Source organism: Macaca nemestrina, chromosome 11 (assembly GCF_043159975.1).
Source record: "Macaca nemestrina isolate mMacNem1 chromosome 11, mMacNem.hap1, whole genome shotgun sequence".
In the NCBI taxonomy this organism is placed as follows: domain Eukaryota; kingdom Metazoa; phylum Chordata; class Mammalia; order Primates; family Cercopithecidae; genus Macaca; species Macaca nemestrina.
Genome location: NC_092135.1, coordinates 104,062,497 through 104,087,492, shown reverse-complemented (window position 1 = coordinate 104,087,492; position 24,996 = coordinate 104,062,497). Strand labels below are relative to the sequence as shown.

Sequence of the window (24,996 nt, the reverse complement as noted above, 5' to 3'; positions counted from 1 at the left end):
TACCAACAGTGTACATAACCTTAATTCAGAAACGATGCCAGGACAAAGAACTGGAACTGTGTGTGTGTGTGTGTGTGTGTGTGTGTGTGTGTGTGTGTGTGTTTGGACAGTGGCAGCTATTATGACCATCAGCAGGCTGACCACAATGGTAAAATACCGACAATTTAAAATGCTTCCCAGTTGCAGAGACATTAAAATGTAGATCTTGGAATTGATGAAGTTTGGTGTCTTCATTATTGTTATACATAGTTTCGGGCATACAGTATGTTTTAGGCATTAATATAAAATATTAAGGGATGTAAGTAATTTTTAGGTAGCTGTCAGGTTTCTCCCAGATAATCTCAGTTTAAAAATGTATTTATTCATTCCAAAGGATAATTTCTTGAGAGGAGATAACTCCCGTAAAGTTCAGCACCAGCAGCAGAGGAAACCCAGGAAAAAAACCAAGCCTCCTGCACTAACCAAAAAACACAAGAAGAAGAGAAGGCGTGGACCTCGTCGACCCCAAAAACCCATTCCCCCTGCAGTCCCCCAAGGGAACCTCAGCATGCCCGCCAGCGTCTCACTGCCAGTGGAGGCCTCTCAGATCCGGTCGGTGTTGCCACTGGCACCTAATTTTTCTTTACATCTTCTGATTCTTCTCAGAACATCTAGCTTCATGTGGTTATTGTAAAGCTGTCACTAGGCTACAGAAGCCATTTAATATATCAGCCTAGATTTTTAAAATAGTGTTTGGTATAAATTTTAGATTTTACCTGTATCTGGCTATATTTGATCTAAAATTAAGCTTTTGCTTACAATAAAGAGAACAGATGCTGAAATTGGGTTTAATTGTATACTGTCAACTTAAAAAACATTTTTTTTTTTTTCTTGAGACCAAGTCTTGCTCTGTCGCCCAGGCTAAGTGCAGTGGCGCGATCTCGGCTCACTGCAACCTCTGCCTCTAGGGTTCAAGCAATTCTCCTGCCTCAGCCACCCTAGTCTGGGATTACAGTCATGTGGCATCACGCCCAGCTGATTTTTGTATTTTTAGTAGAGACAGGGTTTCACCATGTTGGCCAGGCTAGTCTCAGACTCTTGACCTCAAGTGATCCACCCACCTCGGCCTCCCAAAGCGCTGGGAATACAGGCATGAGCCACCGCACCTGGCCTCTAACTTTAAAAAATTTTAGCAGAAATTCCATATATGTTCCAACAGAAGTATTCCATCAAAAATATGAGGCATTATTTATTTTGGCAGGGTTAAACATTTTGACCAGGAGAATGAAGCTTTTGTTTTAGCTAAGCATTTCAATTTTACCTGTTGCTAATTTCATTTCTAAAATTATTATTTCGACCAGATTTGAAATTCTTCTAAAAAGCATTAAGACACACTTGATACACCAAATTGTGATTCACTGTACAAATTTGAAGTAAAAGTATTACCTAGTAGTTGTTGTTGCCTCTTAATACATGGGTGAAGGTTGCAGAAATACGTGACTGCATATGGTAAGGCCTGTATTTTTGCAGTGATTCTACTTTCAGATTTCCTTCTTTTAAAGTGGGGGAGGAGACACTGTAAGTTAGAATTTCTCATGTTTCGGGAGGGGGGAGGGATTGCATTGGGAGTTATACCTGATGTAAATGACGAGTTGATGGGTGCAGCACACCAACATGGCACAAGTATACATATGTAACAAACCTGCACGTTATGCACATGTACCCTACAACTTAAAGTATAATAATAATAAATAAATTTAAAAAAAAAAAAAGAAAAAAAAAAAAGAATTTCTCATGTTTCTGGTGAGTATAAAAAACCTAGGGCCAGGTGTGGTGACTCACGCCTGTAATCCCAGCACTTTGGGAGGCAGAGGCAGGTGGATCATGAGGTCAGGAGTTCAAGACCAGCCTGGCCAAGATGGTGAAACCCCATCTCTACTAAAAGTACAAAAATTAGCCAGGCGTGTCATATCTGTAATCCCAACACTTTGGGAGGCTGAGGTGGGTGGATCACCTGAGATCAGGAATTTGAGACCAGCCTGGCCAACATGGTGAAACCCCGTCTCTACTGAAAAAAAAAAAAAAAAAATTAGCTTGGCATAGTAGTGGGCACTTGTAATCCCAACTACTTGGAAGGCTGAGACAGAAAAATCTCTTGAACCCAGGAAGCGGAGGTTGCAGTGAGCCGAGATCACGCCATTGCACTCCAACCTGGGCAACAAGAGCAAAACTCTGTCTAAAAAAAAAACCTAGAAGACATTAGGATTGGCTTTAGCTCAAGTGGTTACTTCCTTACTTTCCATCTGTCTAATCCCTGTGCTTGGGTTCAAGACCTGCCAGGGCTTTCTGACCTTTTAAAAGAAAACCTAAAAGACATTAGCTTGTTTTTTTATTTTGTTTTTGTTTTTTTTTTGAGACAGAGTCCTGCCCTGTTGCCCAGGCTGGAGTGCAGTAGCATGATCTCAGCTCACTGCAACCTCCGCCTCCTAGGTTCAAGCGATTCTCATGCCTTAGCCTCCTGAGTAGCTGGGATTACAGGTGTGCACCACCACGCCCAGTTAATTTTCGTATTCTTAGTAGAGATAAGGTTTTGCCATGTTGACCAGGCTGGTCTCAAACTCATGGCCTCAAGTGATCCTCTCACCTTGGCCTCCCAAAGTGCTGGGATTACAGGCGTGAGCCACTGTGCCCTGCCTGACATTAGCTTCTTTTCATGTTGAATGAACTTGGCTTGGTGGTATTGATGTGAAGATAAAGAGGGAGTTATGGGACCAACAGTGTCCTCTTTCCCAGGAGCCCATCCACGCCAGAGCTGAGTGCTGATGAGTTGCCGGACGACATTGCCAATGAGATCACTGACATTCCACATGACTTGGAATTGAACCAGGAGGACTTTTCAGACGTCCTGCCACGGCTACCTGATGACTTACAAGATTTTGATTTTTTTGAAGGTATAGTCAATATTTTGGCTCAAGGAAACTGGTTTTAAAAATAAGTTTATAAGAAAAGAAATAGTGTTTTGAGATGTATTTGTCATACTCCTCCTCACATGTAATGTCTTTCACTGTAGATAGGAAATATAATACCACTGCAGCTATTTTACCCCTTTCAGAAGATAAGGAATGTGCAGTTTGTTTAACCAACTCATAATTTGGTGACTAGGTTTATAACTTGTTTCTTTTATTTTTGGAGACAGAGTCTCACTCTGTCGTCCAGGCTGGAGTGCAGTGGCAAGACCTTGGCTCACCGCAGCTTCTGCCTCCTGGGGTCAAGCGATTCTTCTGCCTCAGCCTCCTGCGTAGCTGGGATACAGGCATGTGCCACCACGGCTGGCTAATTTTTATACTTTTAGTAGAGGTGGGATTTCGCCATGTTGGCCAGACTGGTCTTGAACTCCTGGCCTCAAGTGATCCACCTGCTTGGCCTCCCAAAGTGCTGGGATTACAGACATGGGCCACCACACCCGGCCCAACTTTGTGAATACTTTTACTTTATTTTTGAACAAAGACATCTTGAACATGAAGTCTGTTTGTTTGTTTGTTTTTTGAGACGGAGTCTTGCTCTGTCACTCAGGCTGGAATGTAGTGGCGCCATCTCAGCTCATTGCAACCTCTGCCTCCCATGTTCCAGCGATTCTCCTGCCTCAGCCTCCCGAGTAGCTGGGATTACAGGTATCTGCCACCACACCCAGCTAATTTTTGTATTTTTAGTAGAGACGGGGTTTCACTATGTTGGTCAGGCTGGTCTTGAACTCTTGACCTCAGGTGATCCACCTGCCTTGGCCTCCCAAAGTGCTGGGATTACAGGCATGAGCCACTGCGCCCAGCCGAACATGAGTTTTGAAGTCTTTTAGAACTTGCCCTAGTTTTATACCCCACCCTGTACTTCAACTGAAGTGCACTTTTCCAAAATGAAGTTTGCTTAATCTGCCAGTTCCCCCATGCTTTCAGGGGAAATCTTTTATACTCTTAGAATGTGTCTTTCACCATTAAAAATCAAATATTTCCATGGTGATTAATCAAGTTCCTAACAATAGATTTTTTGAATATTAGAAATGAAATCAAAGTAGGTCCATGGGCTTCCATTTTATGAAAATTAGTAAGAAATGGGAAAAGAATGAGGGGGAAGGATTAGAGAGTAAAGCAAAAGCATTTTGAAAGATAACCCATGAAATGAACTGAGTGCTTAGTGTTGTGCTAAAATAGATGCATGAGTTTCTGTGTTTTAACCTTCCACAGCTGCCCTCCAGCTGGGAGAGTCAGGAGTAGAACAGGCAAGGTGGACCTGTTCTACACAGCCTTTTGTCTCAAATCCAAGTTGATATTATATGTTTTCTATGTTAATGACAATAATATAATTTTAGGTAAAAAACATGTATAATCACATAGTTACCGTGAGTTTTACATTTGTAATCCTTAGAGTTCCTAAGAATTTAGTACTTTGATAAGATGGTTTTTGAGATGGTTTTCAGTAAATCAACTGAAGATGGTGAATCAAGTTCGTAGACAGCTGACGTTTTAGACCCTGTCCTGCAGATCATTATTTCACTTTTTCCCTCCAATCCAAATCTTGGAAACTTTTCTTTTCAAGAGGGACTCTTTTTAAATAGAATATTGTTTAAAATAATTCAAATGTATGATTTTTGTGATGTAGGACTGGTAAAAGCTCTACTGATTATTGATGGCTTTTGTTGACTCAGGGAAGAATGGAGACCTCCTCCCAACTACCGAAGAGGCTGAGGAGCTTGAACGGGCCTTGCAGGCTGTAACTTCTCTCGAGTGCCTGAGTACCATTGGGGTCCTTGCCCAGTCAGATGGTGTGCCAGTCCAGGAGTTGTCAGATAGAGGAATAGGGGTGTTCTCCACAGGTACTGGAGCTTCAGGAATACAATCCTTGAGCCGAGAGGTGAACACAGACCTAGGGGAGCTATTGAATGGGCGTATAGTACATGATAATTTTTCTAGTCTAGAGCTGGATGAGAACCTGCTCCGTTCTGCTACCTTGTCAAACCCACCTACACCCCTGGCAGGGCAGATCCAGGGGCAGTTCTCTGCCCCAGCCAACGTTGGCCTTACTTCTGCCACTCTGATCAGCCAGAGTGCACTTGGGGAGAGAGCCTTCCCAGGACAGTTTCATGGACTTCATGACGGCAGCCATGCCTCCCAGAGGCCACATCCTGCCCAGCTGCTGAGCAAGGCAGATGACCTAATCACCTCACGACAGCAATACAGCAGTGATCACTCCCACTCCTCGCCCCATGGAAGCCATTATGATAGTGAGCATGTGCCGTCTCCCTACAGTGACCATATCACCTCTCCCCACACAACATCGTACTCTGGTGATAATATGGCAGCTACCTTTTCAGCAGAGATGCCCATCATGGCGCAGCACTTGCTCCCAACCCAACTTGAGGTGCCACTTGGAGGCGTGGTAAACCCCAGAACTCACTGGGGCAATCTCCCCGTCAACCTTGGAGACCCCTCTCCATTTAGCAACCTTCTCGGCGCAGATGGACATCTTCTTTCCACTTCCCTATCCACACCACCCACCACTTCGAACTCAGAGACCACACAGCCTGCCTTCGCCACCGTGACCCCCAGCAGCTCCAGTGTGCTTCCGGGGTTACCACAGACCAGCTTCAGTGGCATGGGGCCTTCTGCTGAACTAATGGCCTCCACCTCTCCCAAGCAGCAACTCCCTCAGTTCAGCGCAGCCTTCGGCCACCAGCTGAGTTCTCACAGTGGCATTCCTAAGGACCTGCAGCCCAGCCACAGCTCTATAGCCCCTCCTACAGGCTTCACAGTAACAGGTGCCACAGCTACAAGTACCAATAATGCATCTTCTCCCTTTCCCTCCCCTAACTGAGGGTGTCTGTGTGTTTGCAGGCAGGTGGGGAACCCAGTGTTTTCTATGTTTGTTTCCTCTTTAGCACCCCTCTCCCCTTTTCCGAAAGAAGATATAACAGATGGGGATTAGAGGGGCACCCCCCTTCCCAGTTCAATGAGTGGCCCTGCAGTGGACCTCGCTACAGTGTTCACATGTGCTTCTTAGCACTGGTGCTCATTCCCTCCTGGCAGGCCCACTCCGCCCCAGTGGTTTCCTTAGTGGTTCAGCACAGTGACTGGATAGGATTGATTTTTAGCAGCAAGTCCTAGAAGTGGAAGATACCTCAGAATACCAGTGCCCTTTACTATTTCCTAGTATTCAGATCAATGCTTTCCATTCTATTGCCAGGTTTTTACATAGGTGGTTCTAGATAGAATGATCTTATTAATTGAGTTCCTGTATAAGAGATAGCAAATGGTGTGTGGCAGGTCAAGACTGACTTAGCACCAACTGCTAAACACCACAGTGAGGCCAGGATTCCATTCCTAATTGTGATCATGTTTAACTAAAAGAAAAAAATGTGTCTTTTGACTGCCTGTGAGTATGCGTGTGCCCACGCGTGTGTTTTTGTGCAGTGCAGGAAGCGGCTGTCCCATTAGTTTGCGTTTTGTTTGTTTGTTTTTTTCCCCCTCTGTAATGAGTATAAGACTCTTACTTTTCTCCTCTCCTACATCTCACAATCCTAATAAGGTTGGTCCTTCTTTTCCTCAAGTTTCCTGAATAGGGAGGGTGGTGGGCTGGTCGTGTGAATAGCACAACCTTTTTCTGCTAAAAGTTAGCCCAAGAAGAAACAGAACATAGAAAGCTTGGATTCCCGTCAGTGAGGTAGGCATGTCCTGAAAAGCTTGCATGGGACGACTGCAGACTCCTGGGGTTCTGGGACCTGATGGTCACTTTGTCTTTTCAGACGTATGTTTCTAAATCTCTCTCTCATGGAATACATTTGCAAGATGTAATTAAAGAAAATATTTTGATGTGAAAAAGCAGGATAGGTCAGATAGATTTGAAAAGATGGGATCTGTGAACTCCTTGATCCATCTTTTGCTTTTGAATTTTTCATGTTTACAGTAGTGATTCTTTGGTAAGATTTGTAAAATGTTGCAGACACTTGTAGAATCAGTGTACCAGTTGTGAAGTGATGTGTGATATCTGAAGGATACACATTTTAAAGTTTCTTTCAAAGCAGAGTATGGAAATTAGACATAAATTTTATTTGCCCTTTGGTACTTTTAAAATAATTTAAGTACTTGGGTTTAAGTAAATTTGAAAATAGTTTTGGGAAATGTTTTTAAAATCCAGGATTTTAGGGTTAAAAATCATATTGGGTAGTTTAGGGAGTTCGTGACTATGAAATGAATTTGTGAGGTTTCTTGCCTACCTTTTATTTCCCCCCAGAGAAGGGTGGAACTAGATTTTAAAGGCATCTCTACTCTGCTTTTGCTGAGTAGTTTCACTGTCCCTTGAGATACCATTGGCTATTTATACCTGAGTCTAGTCTAATTCACATATATATATATTTTAAAAGTTAAGTAGAGAGAACATACCTATTGATGTGGTTCAGTAATTCATTTGTCAGGGAATATTTGATCTTAATTCCTTTCTAATAGGTAACGATTGGATGTATTTTCCTACTTCCTGTATGTATTCTCTTTATGCCATGCTAGTTCTAACCAGTCCCTTCTTTTGAAAGCTTTTCTTTCTCTGCTTTTTAAAGGAATGATGGTGATCAGTAGGCATTATGCAGATACCACGTGCCTGAGGTTATGGAGGGGAAATGTCACATGACTGTATGAAATCATTATATGCCCTATTTTGTATTTATTGATGTTTCTTTTTGTGGGCCAAAAATATGTTTGTAATATATTTAGTTTTTTTAAAATCATGGTAATTGATTGGAAGATTTATTTTTAATAGCTTTGCCTTTTTTGCAGAGTGCAAAATTTCTAAATTATAACTTATGTCATAAAGCAAAATTATATTTGGTATCACCATAAATTTCTATTCTGAATGGTGAGGACAGATAATTTGAATATTTCTCACCTGTGAATCTATATTAGTAAGCTTTTTTATTTTAATGTACTGTAATGAAGTGGTCACGAGTAGTTACCTCTGCTCAAAACTGTCATTTAGTTTGTTAAACTATTTTCACAACCCATCGTAAGCATCACTAGGTAACTATCCATTCCCAGCAATTCAGTTTAGTCTCCATTGTGTATTTAAAGGTTGTCGCAGAGCAGCACATTGACTTCCTCATCAGCCCTTTGACAGCGAAGGGAAAGTCGTGGGTAGTCGATTTGAACTTTTTCTATCTTTTTGTCCCTCATGTTAGCTGCTTGAAATTCTTCAGTTATGATACAAAGCTGAGTTTGCAGTAAGTTGCACATTTTATTGTTTGCAATTTTCTGTTTTATGTGCATTTAAAAGCCCTTCTCTGCTTTCTAGTAAGGAGGCATGAAATTATCAGGAATGTTGCTAGTTACAGCTTCACACCAAAAACTTTGAGTAAATGCATTTTCGTTTGGATGCCCGTGATGAAAGCTGAGGAAAGTGGTTGAGGAATTATCAACAACAAACTTCTCCTCTGTTTTATCTAGTTCAAAACAGATATCAAAGTTTGCAATTTGCTTTGCTCTTGCTGTTTCTTATGAGTCCCTTTTTGGAAGAGAGGAGAACATCTATAAGCCCAGAGAGATCTGTGTTTTTCTTTTAGTTAATAGAGCCATTCTTGTCTATTAGTAGTAACTTTGCTATTAATATGTATAGAAAGGAATGAAGTGTCTTTTACTCCAGAAATATGAAAATTAGTATCTTTTAAGGTAGCTCTTATGCTATCATAAGGCAATACTGGAATCAAAAACAAATCTTATATAAGGTCCCAAATAGGTAGAAACTAGCTGTTATTCTAGTGTTAAACCCATGAGAAATAGCGGCAAAGAAGCTTCACTCTGTTTCTGCAGTTCTTTGGGACTATTTATCAAGGCCAGTTAGATTGTGTTACTGTGATTTAATTTACAAAGTCGCTGCAGTTAATGGATACATTCTGTTCTCTGAGAATCTGAATTCCATTCTAATGTGTGATATTCACTGGCTGTGATCAGTAGCATCAGAAGAAAAGATGGGCTTTCTCTACTCTCTCTACATAATTATTAATATTATTTTAATTAAAGTACTTAAGACATTGTTTTTTCTTCTGTAAAAATGGCTTAGCAATTTGCACATCTGGGTAGGTTATGTAGCTAGTAAACAACTCATAATAGTAAGTAGCAATTATACTTAACCCACCAAGTGACAGACTATGCAATGGAAAAATTTTCTAATTATCGTCACATAGCTTAGGCAGCAAAGGATTATTTTCTCTGGTAACCTACCATGTGTGATATAACTGCTTTATAAATGACTTCCTGAGCAATTTCATGTTGGCAGGCAGTGTGGTGTGTCTAGTGTCCCTCTATGAGAAGACTATAATCAGAAACAAATAGTAGGCATAGGGAGCAAGTTGGAAAGTGAGGTTATTGGTTTTTTTTTTCCTTAAAATTGGTGTTACTGTCTTTAGTGTCTTAAGGCTAAAGAAAGTTAATACTTTATCTTTGCCAAATAATTATTTATAAGATTTATTTTTAAAATAAGCCCAGTCTCTCATCTGAAAGTTAAGAATCATCATTTTCTGTGACTGACACTAAAGCTCTTCCTTATCAGAGCTTGTTCTCAATCTGTGATCACAGTCCACAGTAGCAAAGACAGCTCTTTGATGAGGAAGGAAACCATGTTTGTGCTGCACGGAGGTGCCCTGTCCATACACTTTTCTTACATGAAAGAATTGACCTTTCCGTTGACCTGTACCATTCTGTTTTTATAAAGTGGATTAGAATTTGAGCATATCTAGTAAATGTCGTGTGGTCAGTCCGCCGGTGCTTGCCCGCCATCTTTCCCGTGCCTTGGCATCCTAGGGGTGCTGGTGATGGTCAGTGGGCGCCATCAGTCGGCAGTGCACGTGTAAGGCAATCTCCTCTCCTCCAGGTTAGTTCAGAAGGTCGCTATGGGTTGGTATTGCAAAAAGATGAGTATATTAACACTAAACTTACTAAGAGGTTTGAAATTCATTAAAAATTAGTTTTCAGTTTCTTCATCTTTCTTTTAGACTTCTTTTAAAATTCTCTTCTTAATCTGGTATATATAGAAATCTAATATTATGGTCTTCTAAAGAACTCTCCAGTTTAATGAGGCAATTTAGAGGATTCCTTGAAAGAAAAGTTAGTCATACTGAACAGTCTTCATTTGTATCTCTTTTATTACCAGTATTTACATTGTTCTCAGGATATTTTTCCTGACAAAAAAATATATTTCTTGGGGGTGGAGAGTTATATATATATTTACATGAAAGAACATAGATGTTTCCCCCCTCCCAATACATTAACTGAATCTTCACTGGCTTTCTGTAGAAAAGCTAAACAGTTTAATAATGTCTTAATATCTTTATAAATTTTCCTATATTCTGAAGGAAACCAAAATCATGTTTAGTAGATTAAAGTAACGTTTTAAATACAATAATTTGTAATGAAATGCCAGTGAAAGACATGTTTGGATATCTGTTAAGCATTTCTCCCTGACTAATGAATTAGGAAAGAAAACATCAAACTTTAATGAATAGTTCTGTCTCTTCTAATAAACAGTGCCATTAACGCTGCAGTTGTTTGTGCGTCAAACTTAGGGAGCCTTATTTCTACATAGCAAAAATTCTGTTTTCACTTCAGCCCTTATCTTTTTGTTAGTTTTTCTCTGCACTGTGATACAGAGCTAATAAGAAGAAATGTGACGTTTCAGAGAGAGAGCAAGCAAATTGGGTATGACTTTTTTTACCCTATGTTCCCCAATACTGGGGATGTTTGGCTACGTTGAACGCAGTTTTGAGTGACCTAAAGTTTAGAACAATACTCGTATAAGAGAAAAATCTATCTAACTCTCAGTGAGCTCCATAGGGCAGCACGGCTTTCCATCTTCTCTTCCGCCTGCTTGCCTCTGTCCACTACAGTCCTGAAGAATGCACATGCACACATGATCTGTACCCATCCCGGCCGAAGAGGCATAGAATCCTCTTCTTTCACTTGTTTCTTTTTTCTTCGTTTGCTTGTTTTTGTTTGTTTTTAAAGCTGGGGACCACTGAAGTAAGCTCTATATGCACCCAAAGTTCCCCTTGGAAAAATTTTCAACACGCAGTGCAGAAGGCTCCAATGCAGCTAAATGCCACACCATTGCTTTTACTTAGGGGAATAGACTGATTTGCCCTGAAATGACTCCAACCTGCATCATTAAGGTACAGTTGGCTCCAGTGGATTAGTGCTGAAATGATGGGAAGTCTGACACTTGTTGACATTGTCTTCATCTGTTTGGAAGGGTTGAATCTGTTCCTCTCAACAGTGATAGTTCTTTTCACTGTATAGTATTGAGTATGTCTCAGGGATTCCTTGTGGAAATTAGGGCAGTTTTTAAAATAAGAAAATAGTTTTAAAAGAAACTAAAGGTGACTCATCATTGAAGAGAGCGGAAGAAAGAGGAAACTTTTGGTTTTGTAGCCCACAGTGTCTTGCATAGAACTTTTTCCTTTCTCCTCCAGGCTCTCATCTCAGCTTCAGAATACAGAATCCTTTCCCATCATGCACAGCTTTAAAACTTTTATTTAAAAATTTCCTTCCCCAATGAGCTTTCAGAATACTTATTGTAGATTTTAAGAGAAAAGGTATATTAATTTATGCTATTAACATCACCTCATAAATTATAAGTTTTATACTAAAGCTGTATTGAGTGTAATGAATTATGTTGCCTATGTGTTTAATAGCTAAATATATATGAGCTTTTTTTTTTTTTTTTTTTTTGACAAAACAAACTAGTGAAGCACCTTTTTACACTGGATCTCTGCCGTGTCAAGGTGTATAGCTATCCTTTGCTACCTTGCAGATATATAAAATAAAAGGATATCCTGGGGCCTCAAAATGTAGAACACCTTTAGACCATTTATAACTGTTCCTAGAACTGTTGAGAATCATGTTGTTTAGTAAATGATCTGTGGTTTACATAAGATGGCTAGAAGCTTAGTTACAGGGTACATAGAAATACATAGATCAAGTAAAACTCCAACTACTGTAGCTGGAATTTGTAAACTAAGTTTTTAAGACCTCTTTTATTTCCTATGGATTTATTCTTTAATTTACAGTTTATTCTGTAAGTTGGGAAGTAAAATAGAGAAAATAATAAATCTAGATGTTCTCAGTGTCTTATTCAGGAACTTTTTATCCCTCCTCACTAAGGAATTCCCACTGTGACTTTAAAATAGAATTAAATTACTCGTGTGCATGTATATGTCTGTATTTTTTACACACATGCAAAAATATACATTGGGGGCACGTGTGTGAGAGATATGAATGTGTGCTTATATAAAAATAGATAAAGGTAACCGAATGTATTGTAGAAACATGATTTATTTAGTTGAGGGTATTGGAGTTACTTTCTCATTGTCTCTGTTGTATAAATACACCAAATTAATCATTATGTTATCTTATGTTAAAAGGCTAGCTCTGATATCATGTGCATTTTATGTTAACCTTTGGATTAACTTATATTATGCTATGTTCATAAAATGACATGAGAAATAGAGGTTCTAAGATCAGCCTCTCACTTTTGAGCATAAAAATAAGAGAGGGAGACAGACAGCCCCAGACATGAGCTGTGTTTATCTATTGTGGTGATGGGACCAGAGATCTGTTGAACCTTTTTTATGTTTATTATAGATTTCTTTATATTCTGAGTAAGAAAATATTGTTGATCATCTTTTCTTGGTGAAGTTAAGAAAAAGTATAGGCCTTTCATAAAGAATTTTTGGAAGGGGCTGCTTTGTTTAAGGAGTTGGTGGGATCATTTCACCGTGCATATTTCAAAGCTGGGGTGATTTCATTTCCAAAATTTTTCAAAAAACTTTTACTCAGTTCTGCTGTTATTTATTAAGAGTGCTCCCATCCCCATATTTTAGCTATAGGAAAAATTGTGCTACCCCTGATTCATATGGAATTAAAAAGAAAATATACCCCTTTATTTTGAGTTTTAAGGTGTTATTTTGCTATACATTTATTACTGGAGTATCTGGTGGTCTAAAATAGTCAAAATTAGAGTTGTTATTAAATGTTCCAATGACATTTATTTTTAATACTTAAAAAATCATGTACTTCAAAATATGTCAAAACAACTTCTGATAATATACCTGAATTTGTAGTTGTCTCTTGAGCATCACTTACTTCATCTTAGATATAGTGAAGACCTAGGAAAGCTCTATATGCTGTTCTTTTCTACAGTTGTATTTTTGCAGCATCTCCTGGTTTCATTCACTCTTGTTTTGGGATTTTTTTTAATCTGCATATTTCTTGTACATATGCATGCAAATGAAAGAAGGGAGTTTGTACTGGTGCCATTTCTCCCTTCAGTTGCTGGTTAATGGGATTTGCTAGAAAAAATTCTCCCGATTGAAGGGTGAAAACAGACCCTTATGTGTATATCTGTACAGAGATGTGTATATGGGATGTGGTGGCACTTTGCTGAATGTGAACTTGCCTTGTCAATGGAAAGATTGAAAAGTATTATGTTTATTTATACATTTGTATAAATCTATATATACACGTATGTATATGTGTGTGTATAGATAAAGCTATATACATATATTTCCCTTAAAAATGTGTGTGTATAATAGGTAAACAGCCTTTGTTAAGCAAGATTAAAGTCTATGGAAAGTTCTGGATTATTCTGTAAGCCAGAGAAGGTGACAGTCTAGAGTACATCATCAGAACAGTAAAATGGAAGTCCTTTGGATTATAGTCTTGTTTATGGATATTACACAATGAATGCCTGTCTGAACAATTCTTACTTGCCAGTTCCACTATTCATCTTCACCACCTTCTACTGGTCAGTCTCTCATCACTTAAAAAGAAAAAGAAATCACACATCATTGTGGTTTTTTTCTCCTTAATTCTGTCTTTTCTAGCCAGAAACTTTTGGCTTAAGCATATTTCGTCGACTTCTCTGTTTTCTTTGAAAGATCTTTATCTCTCAAATTTTCCCAGAAGACACAAGTTTTGGTAATATTATCAATAGTAATTTTGAGAATTGGGCATTCATCTTTGTCTCAAAAACAAACAGAAAGCCAACCTTCAAGTAAAATAAATTTGAAAGTTTTACCTCAATAATGTGGGGGCATTTTACTTAAATTACAAGAGAACATAATTATGATTTTATGATTGATATTAGTGTTAGGTTTATTTCCACACTTACTGTCATTAATTTGTCATTTACATATTTTTATTTGCTTTGTAGTTTAATCATAACTTCATTTACATTTTAATGGAAAGCATACAAGGTCACATGTAAGCCTCTTGAATTCTGTAACTAACTCATTTTTCTCATGATGAAACTGCTTTGATGAATTCCTGTGTGATGAATTCTGCTATATTTCCTTTTGACTTTTCTCAGTTTGTGACATTCTGTATTAACTTTGCTGCAGCTCTCTAGAAAACTTGCATCCCTATATATTGTGCCTTTAAAGCTCTTATGCACACACAGACAACAGTGTATATATACATGTCAGAGCATGTGTACATATGCTTTCATATGTACTCACACAGTATGTCTCTAGTATATATTGTGGGAGTAGATATATAGATATTCAAAGGCAATGAAATATTGCTCTCTAGATATATATGTATATAAATAGTGTTGATATAACTGTATATACACATGTATATGTATGAGTTTTAAATGGCAATCTTTTACATTTAGCAAAATGCTGCCCCTACTGGAATATTGTCACTGCAGTGGCAGTTGTATGTAATGATTTAAAATACATTATCAAAAGTTATTTAAAGAACATTTAAAGTCTCATCTAAAGACATCCACACACTATTTATTTATCTTCCTTTTCCTTTTATTGTTGTGTTTTTCTTAACTGAAAGGGAGACTGTCATTTTAAAAATGCCATCTGTCCCATGAGAGTAAGAAAGAGCTGGAGATTCACTTGAGGAGCTTTGTGCATTTTTCCTCTCTCTGAAGTGGAGATGTTCCACAGACCAGACTGTTTATTTCACTTATAAAGCGATCCTAATATTTCCATTAGTGTATGTCATCCACCATCTCCTAGATCAACTTAATTCACCAATTTGCCTCCTCCTTTCATTAATAAATAATGATTATTGAGATCATTTTGCCTGGAGGAAGTTAACTACTCTCATGCTGCAGGGAAATATATCACCTAATTGTTATTTTGCCTTGTTCAAAATTCAAATTTGAAGGAAGGCAGCTCTCTCATGAAGCTGTCTTAAGCACATTTTAGTTAAGGGCCCTCCCAAACTCTTTTTTCTTTCTTTCTTTTCTTTCTTTTTTTTTTTTTTTTTTTTTTGGCGAGTTCCAAGTTGCATGTGCTTGAAATAGATTTAATTCTTACTTCCTATGGTTTCAGGTATTTTTCATTAGTACATCAATTTGACACACTGAATGCAAGACTATTAAGGAAGAACTATTAAATATTATTTTATTTTGTGAAGAGTTGGCAGCAGATTACATCTCAAGAACTTGCAGAGAGAGGAGGGTTAGATGGACAATCCTAAATTGTAAGATGTTAAAAAACAGTAAAGTAAGAGTACTCCTGAAGACTAAAATAGAGAGGCTGGGGTTTGAGCCATTTTACTGAGTAGCTTAGCTGGAACCTGATATCAGAAGTAGCCTTTAACAAAAAGCCTCTTGGCAATTGTATGGTACTAACAACTAGAGTACTGAAGTGTAAGTCGAAACCAAGTTGCAGTGGGAAATCAAAGGTGAGGTAGCTTATTTGAAACCAGCAAATGAGACAGGTTGGACGGTTTTAAAATCTCTTCTAACAAAGAAACTGCACGGTAGCAAGGACTAGCGGTTCTCAAAGCCCTTCTTTTTCAGTGTTCTCATTCACCTTGGCACACAAGTATGTTTAACAGGCCATGCATTAAAAATAAATACAAAAATATAAAAGCTGCTTAAAGGGAACTTACAAACTGAGAATCTCTCCTCTGTATTTGTGTTCATAGTGGCTGCGAATTTAATTATATGCACAAAAGTTAGGAGCCACTTGTTTCTGCACAGACTGTAGGAGCAAGATGAGGAGATGGGCAGGTTTTGGTAAGAGCCCCCAGTTCTAGTGGAGAGGCATACTTGTGGCATTGGGTGCGGCACTGCTGGGGGAGACCACGTTTTGGGAGGCGATTGGCTTTTGGTTTGTAATTTCCCTTTAAACAAGAAGAGATGGCTCACATTTTCCATATATATCTCAATGAATGTACTGTATTACTGTTTTAAAAAATTTGATGAAATAATAATGAATTGGTCTCCTTTTGTTATCTGGTCCTTGTTTAATTTGTTTAAGGGTTTTTGTATACAAAAGTTTACATTTTTATGTATATTTTTCTTGTGTAAAAACTGATGTAATATGTGTATGAAACACTGTATGTATTATCTGTATATAGTGTGACAAAATCATTTTTCTTTCTTTCTTTTGGATGTATTAATAAATCTTGCTGTGAAGTAGCCTTGTTTTTAGTTTAATTTTCTTTGCTGGGATATTGATGGAAGCTGCAAATCCAGGGTAAGTATTTTTCTGCCTTTATTTGAATACAGTATTTTTTAATATTTTGTATTTCACCAATAACTCTAGGCAGATATATTCATGATTTTTATGGTTGAACTAACAATAATTAATATTTGTAATAACTGTGGATCAATCAAATACTATCCAAAGTGATTTTTGATAGGGTATCCAGCCTTGAAGTTCAACCAGAAGTTGCATTTGAATTTTTTTTTTTTTTTTTTTTTTTGAGATGGAGTCTTACTCTGTCCCCCAGGCTGGAGTGCAGTGGTGCGATCTCGGCTCACTGCAAGCTCCGTCTCCTGGGTACACGCCATTCTCTTGCCTCAGCCTCCCGAGTAGCTGGGACTACAGGCACCCGCCACCGCGCCCGGCTAATTTTTTGTATTTTTAGTAGAGACGGGGTTTCACCGTGGTCTTGATCTCCTGACCTTGTGATCCGCCCACCTCGGCCTCCCGAAGTGCTGGGATTACAGGCGTGAGCCACCGCGCCCGGCTGAAATTGTTACATGCTATAATGGAAGTCTTACAAGCCAATTTCTATTTCTTTAAATCAGAAGCCTCTTCTGTCTTCATTTTCATAGCTTCACAAATATAAGAACAACTTCGTGTGTTATAGCCAAAATTTAAAAGCAATAGAAAACTGGAAGAAACTTTTTTTTTTAGAAACAGCATCTTGCTCTGTCACCCAGGCCGGAGTGTAGTGGTGTAATCATGGCTCACTGCAGCCTCAACCTCCCTGACTTGTGCTATCCTCCCACCTCAGCCTCTCCTAAGTAGCTGGGACCCCAGGCATGTGCCGCCCCACCTGGCTATTTTTTTTTTTTTTTTTAAATCTGTTTTTTAGAGATAGAGTCTTGCCATGTTACCCAGGCTGGTCTTGAACTCCTGGGCTCAAGCGATCCTCCTGCCTCAGTCCTCCCAAAGTGTAGGTATTATAGGCATAAGCCACCATGCCCAGCCCTTAATTTTCCTTTTATTTTTTGTAGAGATGGGGTCTCACCATATTGCACAGACTGGTCTTGAACTCTTGGGTTCAAGCAGTTCTCCCACCTTGACCTCCCAAAGTGCTGGGACACTCTTGTTCTTTAAGGCATTGATGTAGTTTGAATGTTTTCACCCCAATCTCAAGTTGAAATGTAATCCACAATGTTGGAGGTGAGACCTGGTGGGAGGTGTTTGGGTCATGGGGGCAGATCCCTCATGTCTTGGTGCTGTCCTGCCGATAGTTGAGTTCTCACGAGATCTGATTGTTTAAGAGTGTGTGGCACACACCCCCCGCCCACCCTTCTCTTTTGCTTTTGCTCCTGCCATGTGATGTGCCTGCTCCCCCTTTACCTTCCGCCTTGTGGTCTCACTTTCTTGCCCAGGCTGGAATGCAGTAGCATCATCATGGCTCACTGCAGCCTCGATATCTTGGGCTCAAGCGATCCTCCCATCTCAGCCTTCTGAGTAGCTGGGACTACAGGCACATGCCACCACACCTGGCTAATTTTGTTTATTTTTTTGTAGAGACGGAGTCTCCCTGTGTTGCCTAGGTTGGTCTTGAACTCCTGGGCTCAAGCAATCCTCCTGCCTCAGCTTCCCAAAGTGCTGGGATTACAGGCATGAGCCGCCACCCTTAGCTTCAGGTATTTCTTTATAGCAATGTAAGAACAGCCTAACGCAGATACTAACAACTATTTACTTGGAATTGTTTTTCAACTTTCTAATGCTATCTCTTGTTGCTGAGGGAAGCTCTAGTGTAAATGGTTTTGTTGTATACATAGAGGCAAAAATTCACATACAAAAATTAGTGACCTTTTTTTATTTGAGACAGAGTCTCGTTCTGTAGCCCAGGATGGAGTGCAATAGTGTGATCTCTGCTCACTGCAACCTCCACCTCCCAGGCTCAAGCTATTCTCACTCTGTCACCTAGGCAAGTGCAGTGGTGCCATCTTAGCTCACTTCAGCCTCGACCTCCTGGGCTCACGTGATCTTCCCACCTCAGCCTCCCAAGTAGCTGGGACCATAGGTATGTGCCACCACCCCCAGCTAGTTTTTGTGGGTTTTTTTGTAGAGACAGAGTTTCACCGTGTTGCCCAGGCTGGTCTCAACTAGGCTCAAGCGATCAGCCTGCCTTGGGCTCCCAAATTTCTGGGATTACAAGCGTGAGTCACCATGCCCACCAATTTTTTTAAAATTTTTGTGGAGCAATTGAACTTGTTTTCCTTGGTCTCTAACCCAGGCATGTTTAAGGTACATTCTAAAGTTGTGCTTTGTTTCTCTAAAAGAAGTTGACATTTTGAGGCTAGAGGCAGATGGCCACTGTACTAGTAAAATGGCCACAGTCACAGAACTTTTTCCATTTCTCTGTACTGGAGATTGACAAGGTATAGAGGATAATGCTTGAAATGGATCGTTCTGTTTCTTCAGTTATATGGTAGCTGATTTTAAGCTCTTTTGTTATTTTCTACTTAAGGCTGCTTCCTTTCTAAATCTCTGCACAAACTTTTGAGATTATGCTGGCTAAATTCTTGATTAAGAAAAAAATAGTAGCCTTAGGAGACAAGCCTGTTAGTGTAATATTTGAGTTGAGGCAACATCTTTAAAGGGGTAATGCTGAGATCCTGTGGATTGTGAGTGGAAGCAAAAATTGGAGTTTAGAAGATAATATATTTTTATTAATTCCCCTTCTTTAGTATATGTCCACCTCCTTGTTCTTCTGCCTCATTAAGATCTAACAATAATTTTTTTCTTTTTTTTGGAGACAGAGTCTTGTTCTGTCTCCCAGGCTAGAGTGCAGTACAGTTGGCGTGATCTCAGCTCACTGTAACCTCCGCCTCCTGGGTTCAAGCAATTCTCCTGCCTTAGCCTCCCGAGTAGCTGGGACTACAGGTGTGTGCCACCATGCCCAGCTAATTTTTTTGTATTTTTAGTAGAGATGGGGTTTTGCCATGTTGGCCAGGCTGGTCTCAAACTCATGACCTCAGATGATCTGCCCACGACCTCCCAAAGTGCTGGGAATACAGGCGTGAGCCACTATGCCTGGCCTAACAATAATTCTTTTAAAAGCCTGTATTGGCTGGGCATGGTGGCTCACACCTGTAATCCTAGCACCTTTGGGAGGCTGAGGCAGGATAATTGCTTGAGCACAGGACTTCAAGACCATCCTGGGCAACAAAGTGAAGCCTGTTTCTCTTTTTTGTTTGTTTGTTTGCTTGCTTTTTTGTTTTTTTAAAGTCTGTATTATTTAAAAACCTTACTTGCATTAATTTGTACTTGCATTAATTTGTACTTGCATTCCATCAATATGTGGGTCTAAACATTAAGGTGATTTTCTTAGCCTGTTTTGTGCTGCTATCACAGTACCAGAGACTGAGTAATTTATAAAGAACCAAAATTTATTTCTGACCGTTACAGAGGCTGGGAAGACCACGATCAAGGCGCCAGCATCTGGTGAGGGCTGCTCCTGAGATGGTGCCTTGGACACTGTGTCCTCCATAGGGGAATAATACTGTGTTCTCACCTGGCAGAGGGCAGAAAGGCAAAGAGGGACAAACTTCCTCATCAAACCCTTGTACAGTGGCATTAATCCATTCATCAGGGCACAGCCCTCATGACTTAAACTCTCCTAAAATGTCCCACCTCTCAACACTTGCACTGGGGATTAAGTTTCCAGCACATGAATTTGAGACACGTCAGACCATACCAGTGATGTTATTTTGTTCCTTTCACAGAAATGTCTTCTTGGAAAAGGCCTCTTTAACATGTTGTGACTATAGTCAGTTATTTTTCCTACTTCAAATCCCTGTGATGGAAAGATGGTGCTCATCACTTAGCACCCTGAAATTTCAGTCGGCCTCATGGTAGTATGCAATTGCTGTTTCTCCCATCTTTCCAGTTTTCTCTGTCTTTCTGACCTTCCATTCATTTGTATACACTGAGTTATATTTTTTCTGGGCAGTTTGTATTAGGGACAGTGAGACACATGAAAATGAATCACAGCTGGATTCTACACTCAAAGGATTCTGCCACCTAGCAGGAGAGTGTTGCATAACCATCTGTGCAAACAAGAAAGACCCCGTCAGCTGCCTAGTAGAATGATAAAATGCTGTGTAAGCTCAAGTCAGGAAGACAGAATTTGCAACCAAAGGTGAGAGCAAATTTTCTAGAGGAGAGTGATCTCGAACTCCTGATGTCAAGCAATCCGCCCACCTCAGCCTCTGAAGTGCTGAGATTACAGGCGTGAGCCACTGCACCCAGCCCTGAGTCGAGTGATCTGAACAGGACATCCATAGATGGGCAGTGTTTGGACATTCAGAAATGGAGGAGGTGTTCCAGGTGAAGCAAGCAACATGAGCAGTTAGGATACCTTGTGGTTTGTGTAAGGACACTGAGCAGTTCAGGTTGTCTGGAGTGTAGTGTGAGGGAGAGTGGTGAGGAGCAGAGAAGCTAATGCGTGACAGCATAAGGAGTGTGGAAGGCTGGAATGGGAGTGATGATCAGTGGGCACTCAGGAAATCTAATCTTTCCTCATGATCAAGGTAAGATTGCCGTGACATGATTTGGGAGAGGGCTACTGCAGTAGTCAGGCTAGACAATGAAGTCGCACCTACTTGTGGAAGTAAAAATGTGAAGGAAAGGGGAAATCAAAACGACTTGGAAACAGTGATAAAGATGTAAGGGGCAGGGGAAAGGAAAGAGCCAAAGATATTTCACCCCTGGGTTTCTGGAAGAGCGGTGTGCCAGCGACGGAAGTGGGCAGCATGGCTGTGAACACTTTACAGTTTGGAGAGGGCCAGTGGGTTCTGAGTACACATAGTGTGAGCTGGGATCAGGGGCCAGAGGGAGATGGCCAGCTCCCCTTCCGCTAGCACTCAGAAGAGAGGCCCAAGCCGGAGGTACAGATGGGGAGGCTGTGGGCATAGAATTGAATGTTGAAGCCAGCTGTAAACAATCAAGGAAAAAAGCTAAGAACAATTTGGGGGAACAGCTCTGTTATCTATTTTTATTTTATTTTATTTTATTTTAGGCCCAAAAAGAGACCTTAAATAATGTTTCCAGAGTCTCCCAGCTAGCAAATTATGGAGCTAGTATTCCAGTGCTATCAGGCTAGCTCTCCTCCCCGACGCTCTCTGAGGGGGAAAGTCAGCCCCTTCCCCAACCCTGACTTTGTAAGTGCCTAAGCATGTTCTCTTGCCTCCCCCTCACTCTCATTGTAATGACTTCTTGTTTGTGTCCCCTTCTGGAAGGTATGCTCCAGTATCTACTTCCTTAATTCCAAAAAGCTCAGTCCCTAGCACAGCCTGCTTCCCAGTATCAGCACATAGTAAATATTACTGAATGAAGTTAGTACTCTGAAGAGACTGAGGGGGGTCTAGTGAGAAGCAGTATAGCAGTTGGTTAAGGCTGTGGCTTTGGGAGCCAGACTTCCTAGGTTCTAATCTTGACTCCAAGCTGTGTGATCTCAGGCAGATCATTTATCCCCTCTCTTCTTCAGTTTCCTCATCTGTAAAATGCATTTTGCATTGAGAGGGTTGCACAACAGAACCTGTGTAAAGCACTTAGAATAGTCCTTGACATATACTAAGTACTAGGTAAATTTTAGTTATGCTTCTTTTATAACTAGAGGGAAAGACTGAAGATAAACAACATAGGCTAATTTGAGAAGTAAGCGTCCTGGGGAAATGAACAAGGGAACAGAGGTTAGCTGCAAAGGAGGAAGATAGAGATAGGCTGAGAGCTTGGGAAGAAATTTCTGATGATAAGGGATGTCTGCTGCTGATTTTTTAAATACAAGAGGATATGGGTAACCAGCATATGTGGTTACTCTTAACCAAATTTCCAAATATTCTAGGATGCATTCAGTTATGGGACTCCTGTTGAAAATATAAAGCCGTGCGTGGTAGCTCATGCCTGTAATCCCAGCACTTTGGGAAGCCTAGGCGGGTGGATCACGAGGTCAGGAGATAGAGACCATTCTGGCTAACACGGTGAAACCCTGTCTCTACTAAAAATGCAAAAATTAGCCGGGCATGGTGGTGCACGCCTGTAATCCCCAGCTACTCGGGAGGCTGAGGCAGGAGAATCGCTTGAACCCCAGAGGCGGAGGTTCCAATGAGCTGAGATCACGCCATTGCACTCCAGCTTGGGCAACAAGAGCGAAACTCCATCTCAAAACAAGAAAAAAAGAAAATATAAATTTGCCTTTGCTTTGTAACTTAAAAAAATTCTCCTACATTTTATCTTACATACTACAAAGCATCATTTAATGGAAGAAAATATATCATGGTATCCTGACTTAAAGAAGATACTTTGGGATAGAAACTACTCAAGAAAATAAAATATAGGCCAGGTGCAGTGGCTCATGCCTGTAATCCCAACACTTTGGGAAGCTGAGGCAGGTGGATCACCTGAGCCGAGGAGTTCGAGACCAGCCTGACCAACATGGTGAAACCTCATCTCTACTACACATCCAAAAAATTAGCCAGGTGTGGTGGCACATGCCTGTAATCCCAGCTACTTGGGAGGCTGAGGCAGGAGAATCGCTTGAACCCGGGAGGCGGAGGTTGGAGTGAGCCGAGATTATGCCATTGCACTCCAGCCTGGGCAATTCTGTCGCAAGAAAAAAAAAAAGAAAATATAGAGCTGGGTGCAGTGGTATGCACCTGTAGTCACAGTTACTCAGGCAGAAGCAGAAGGACCCTTTGAGCCCAAGAGTTTGAGGCCAACATGGGAAACAGCAAGATCCCATGTCTGAAAGAAACGAAAATATGACTATAAGTATAAAGAATTAGTAGACAGTCCTTTATCAGAAGATGTGCATGTCCCTCTGTAGACCCAGCTACTGGGGAGGCTGAGGCAGGAGAATCGCTTGAACCTGGCAGGCAGAGGTTGCAGTGAGCCGAGATCGCACCACTGCACTCCAGCCTGGGTGACAGAGTGAGACTCTGTCTTAAAAATAGATAAATTTTAAAAAGATAAAAGTAAAAAATATAAACTATTTTTCAACATAAGCTCCATCAAATTCAAGATACTTTTGCTAAACTAAAAAGTAGAGGATGGGCACAGAGGCTCACACCTGTAATCCCAGCACTTCGGGAGGCTGAGGCAGGTGGATCGCTTGATGTCAGGAGTTTGAGACCAGCCTGGCCAACATGGTGAAACCCTATCTCTACTAAAATTACAAAAATTAGCTGGGTGTAGCGGCGGGTGCCTGTAATTCCAGCTACTCTGGAGGCTGAGGCACGAGAATCGTTTGAACCCAGGAGGCGGAAGTTGTAGTGAGCCGACATCGCTCCACTGCACTCCAGCCTGGATGACGGAGTGAGACTCTGTCTCAAAAAAAATAAATAAATAAAAAGTAGAAATCTAAGAGGCCAGACCATATGTCACCTCCACAGTACATAGAGGCCAAATATAGTGTCCCACAATGCTTACTACTCTCAGTACCAATGTCTCTTCTTGAAGACTAAAATCTTCCCTCCCCTTTCTTATTCCTTTAATTGCAGTTCTTTCTTTGTACTGGTCAACATTATACCCGCTCTTTCCACTGACCGTCACTCCTCAACCCATTGCAGTTTAGCTTTCACCTTGTTTCTGAGGCCATCCATGCCCTTTGATGTCATTCTCTTTAGCCTCTCTTGAACCAGTCAAGACTGATGACATTGCATTGTTTCTTTTCTCTGTTTTATTCCCATATTATGCCTTTTCTGGGCTCTTTGTCAGTTCCAATTCCTCATCATCATTCCTCAGCCTTCTCTGTTGTTCTCACCCTGTACATGATCTCCCAGTTTAGGACCCTTCTATGCCCTGGCTTAAACATTGACCTCCCTGGAGATTAACTTGAAACCTGTACCCACTGCTCTGATTACTCTCAAACTTTAGCCTGACATCTCCTGCTGCTTCCTGAGGACTCCCACCTTGATATCCAGCCATCATTATAAATTTAGCTTGTCTAAATCCAAAGTTAACATCTTTTCCTTTTTGACCAGCTCTCACTGTGAACTTTTGCCTTTATTCACTTGCTTTTTTATTTATTCATTCATTGAACAAATAGAAAGACTCCCAACTCACACCAGTATCCATGGTCATCTTGATTTCTCCCAGTGTTCCAGGTTTTCCTCACTTGCTGATCAAACTCAGGCAATCATTTCCTAACAGATATCGCTCCAGAGGCTGCAGTGAGCCGAGATCGCAGCGCTGCACTCCAGCCTGGGAGACAGAGCAAGACCCTGTCTCAAAGAAAATAAAAATAATACAAATAAAAATCCTTATTGCTGGAGATAATGGTTCAATGCATATAGCAGAACCTGGATAAACTATTGCTCATTATGATGCTAGCAGAAGCCAAACAATATATTTGATTTTTTTTTTGAGTGAGGGAGAATGAGGAACCTTCAAATATATCTTGATACTCAAAATTGGCAATTTTTTCTATAACTCCAATTTGTCACAGCATATGTTAGATTGTCAGCATTTCATTAATCTGTGTTCTGTCTCCT

The 24,996-nt window shown here is 40.4% G+C and overlaps 1 protein-coding gene across 5 annotated transcripts in view; it reads left to right on the top strand.

The window, feature by feature from the left end:
• Positions 1-16,452, top strand: part of LOC105468036 (INO80 complex subunit D) — a 95,174-nt gene extending 78,722 nt beyond the window's left edge. For all 5 annotated transcript variants that reach the window (XM_011717958.3, XM_011717960.3, XM_071073278.1 and 2 more), the window contains exons 9-11: positions 374-591; positions 2,773-2,930; positions 4,679-16,452. In XM_011717958.3, the coding sequence (XP_011716260.2) occupies positions 374-591; positions 2,773-2,930; positions 4,679-5,844 (1,542 nt within the window). In that variant the 3' untranslated portion in view covers positions 5,845-16,452. The remainder of the gene's footprint in view (positions 1-373; positions 592-2,772; positions 2,931-4,678) is intronic.
• Positions 16,453-24,996: the final 8,544 nt, after the last annotated feature.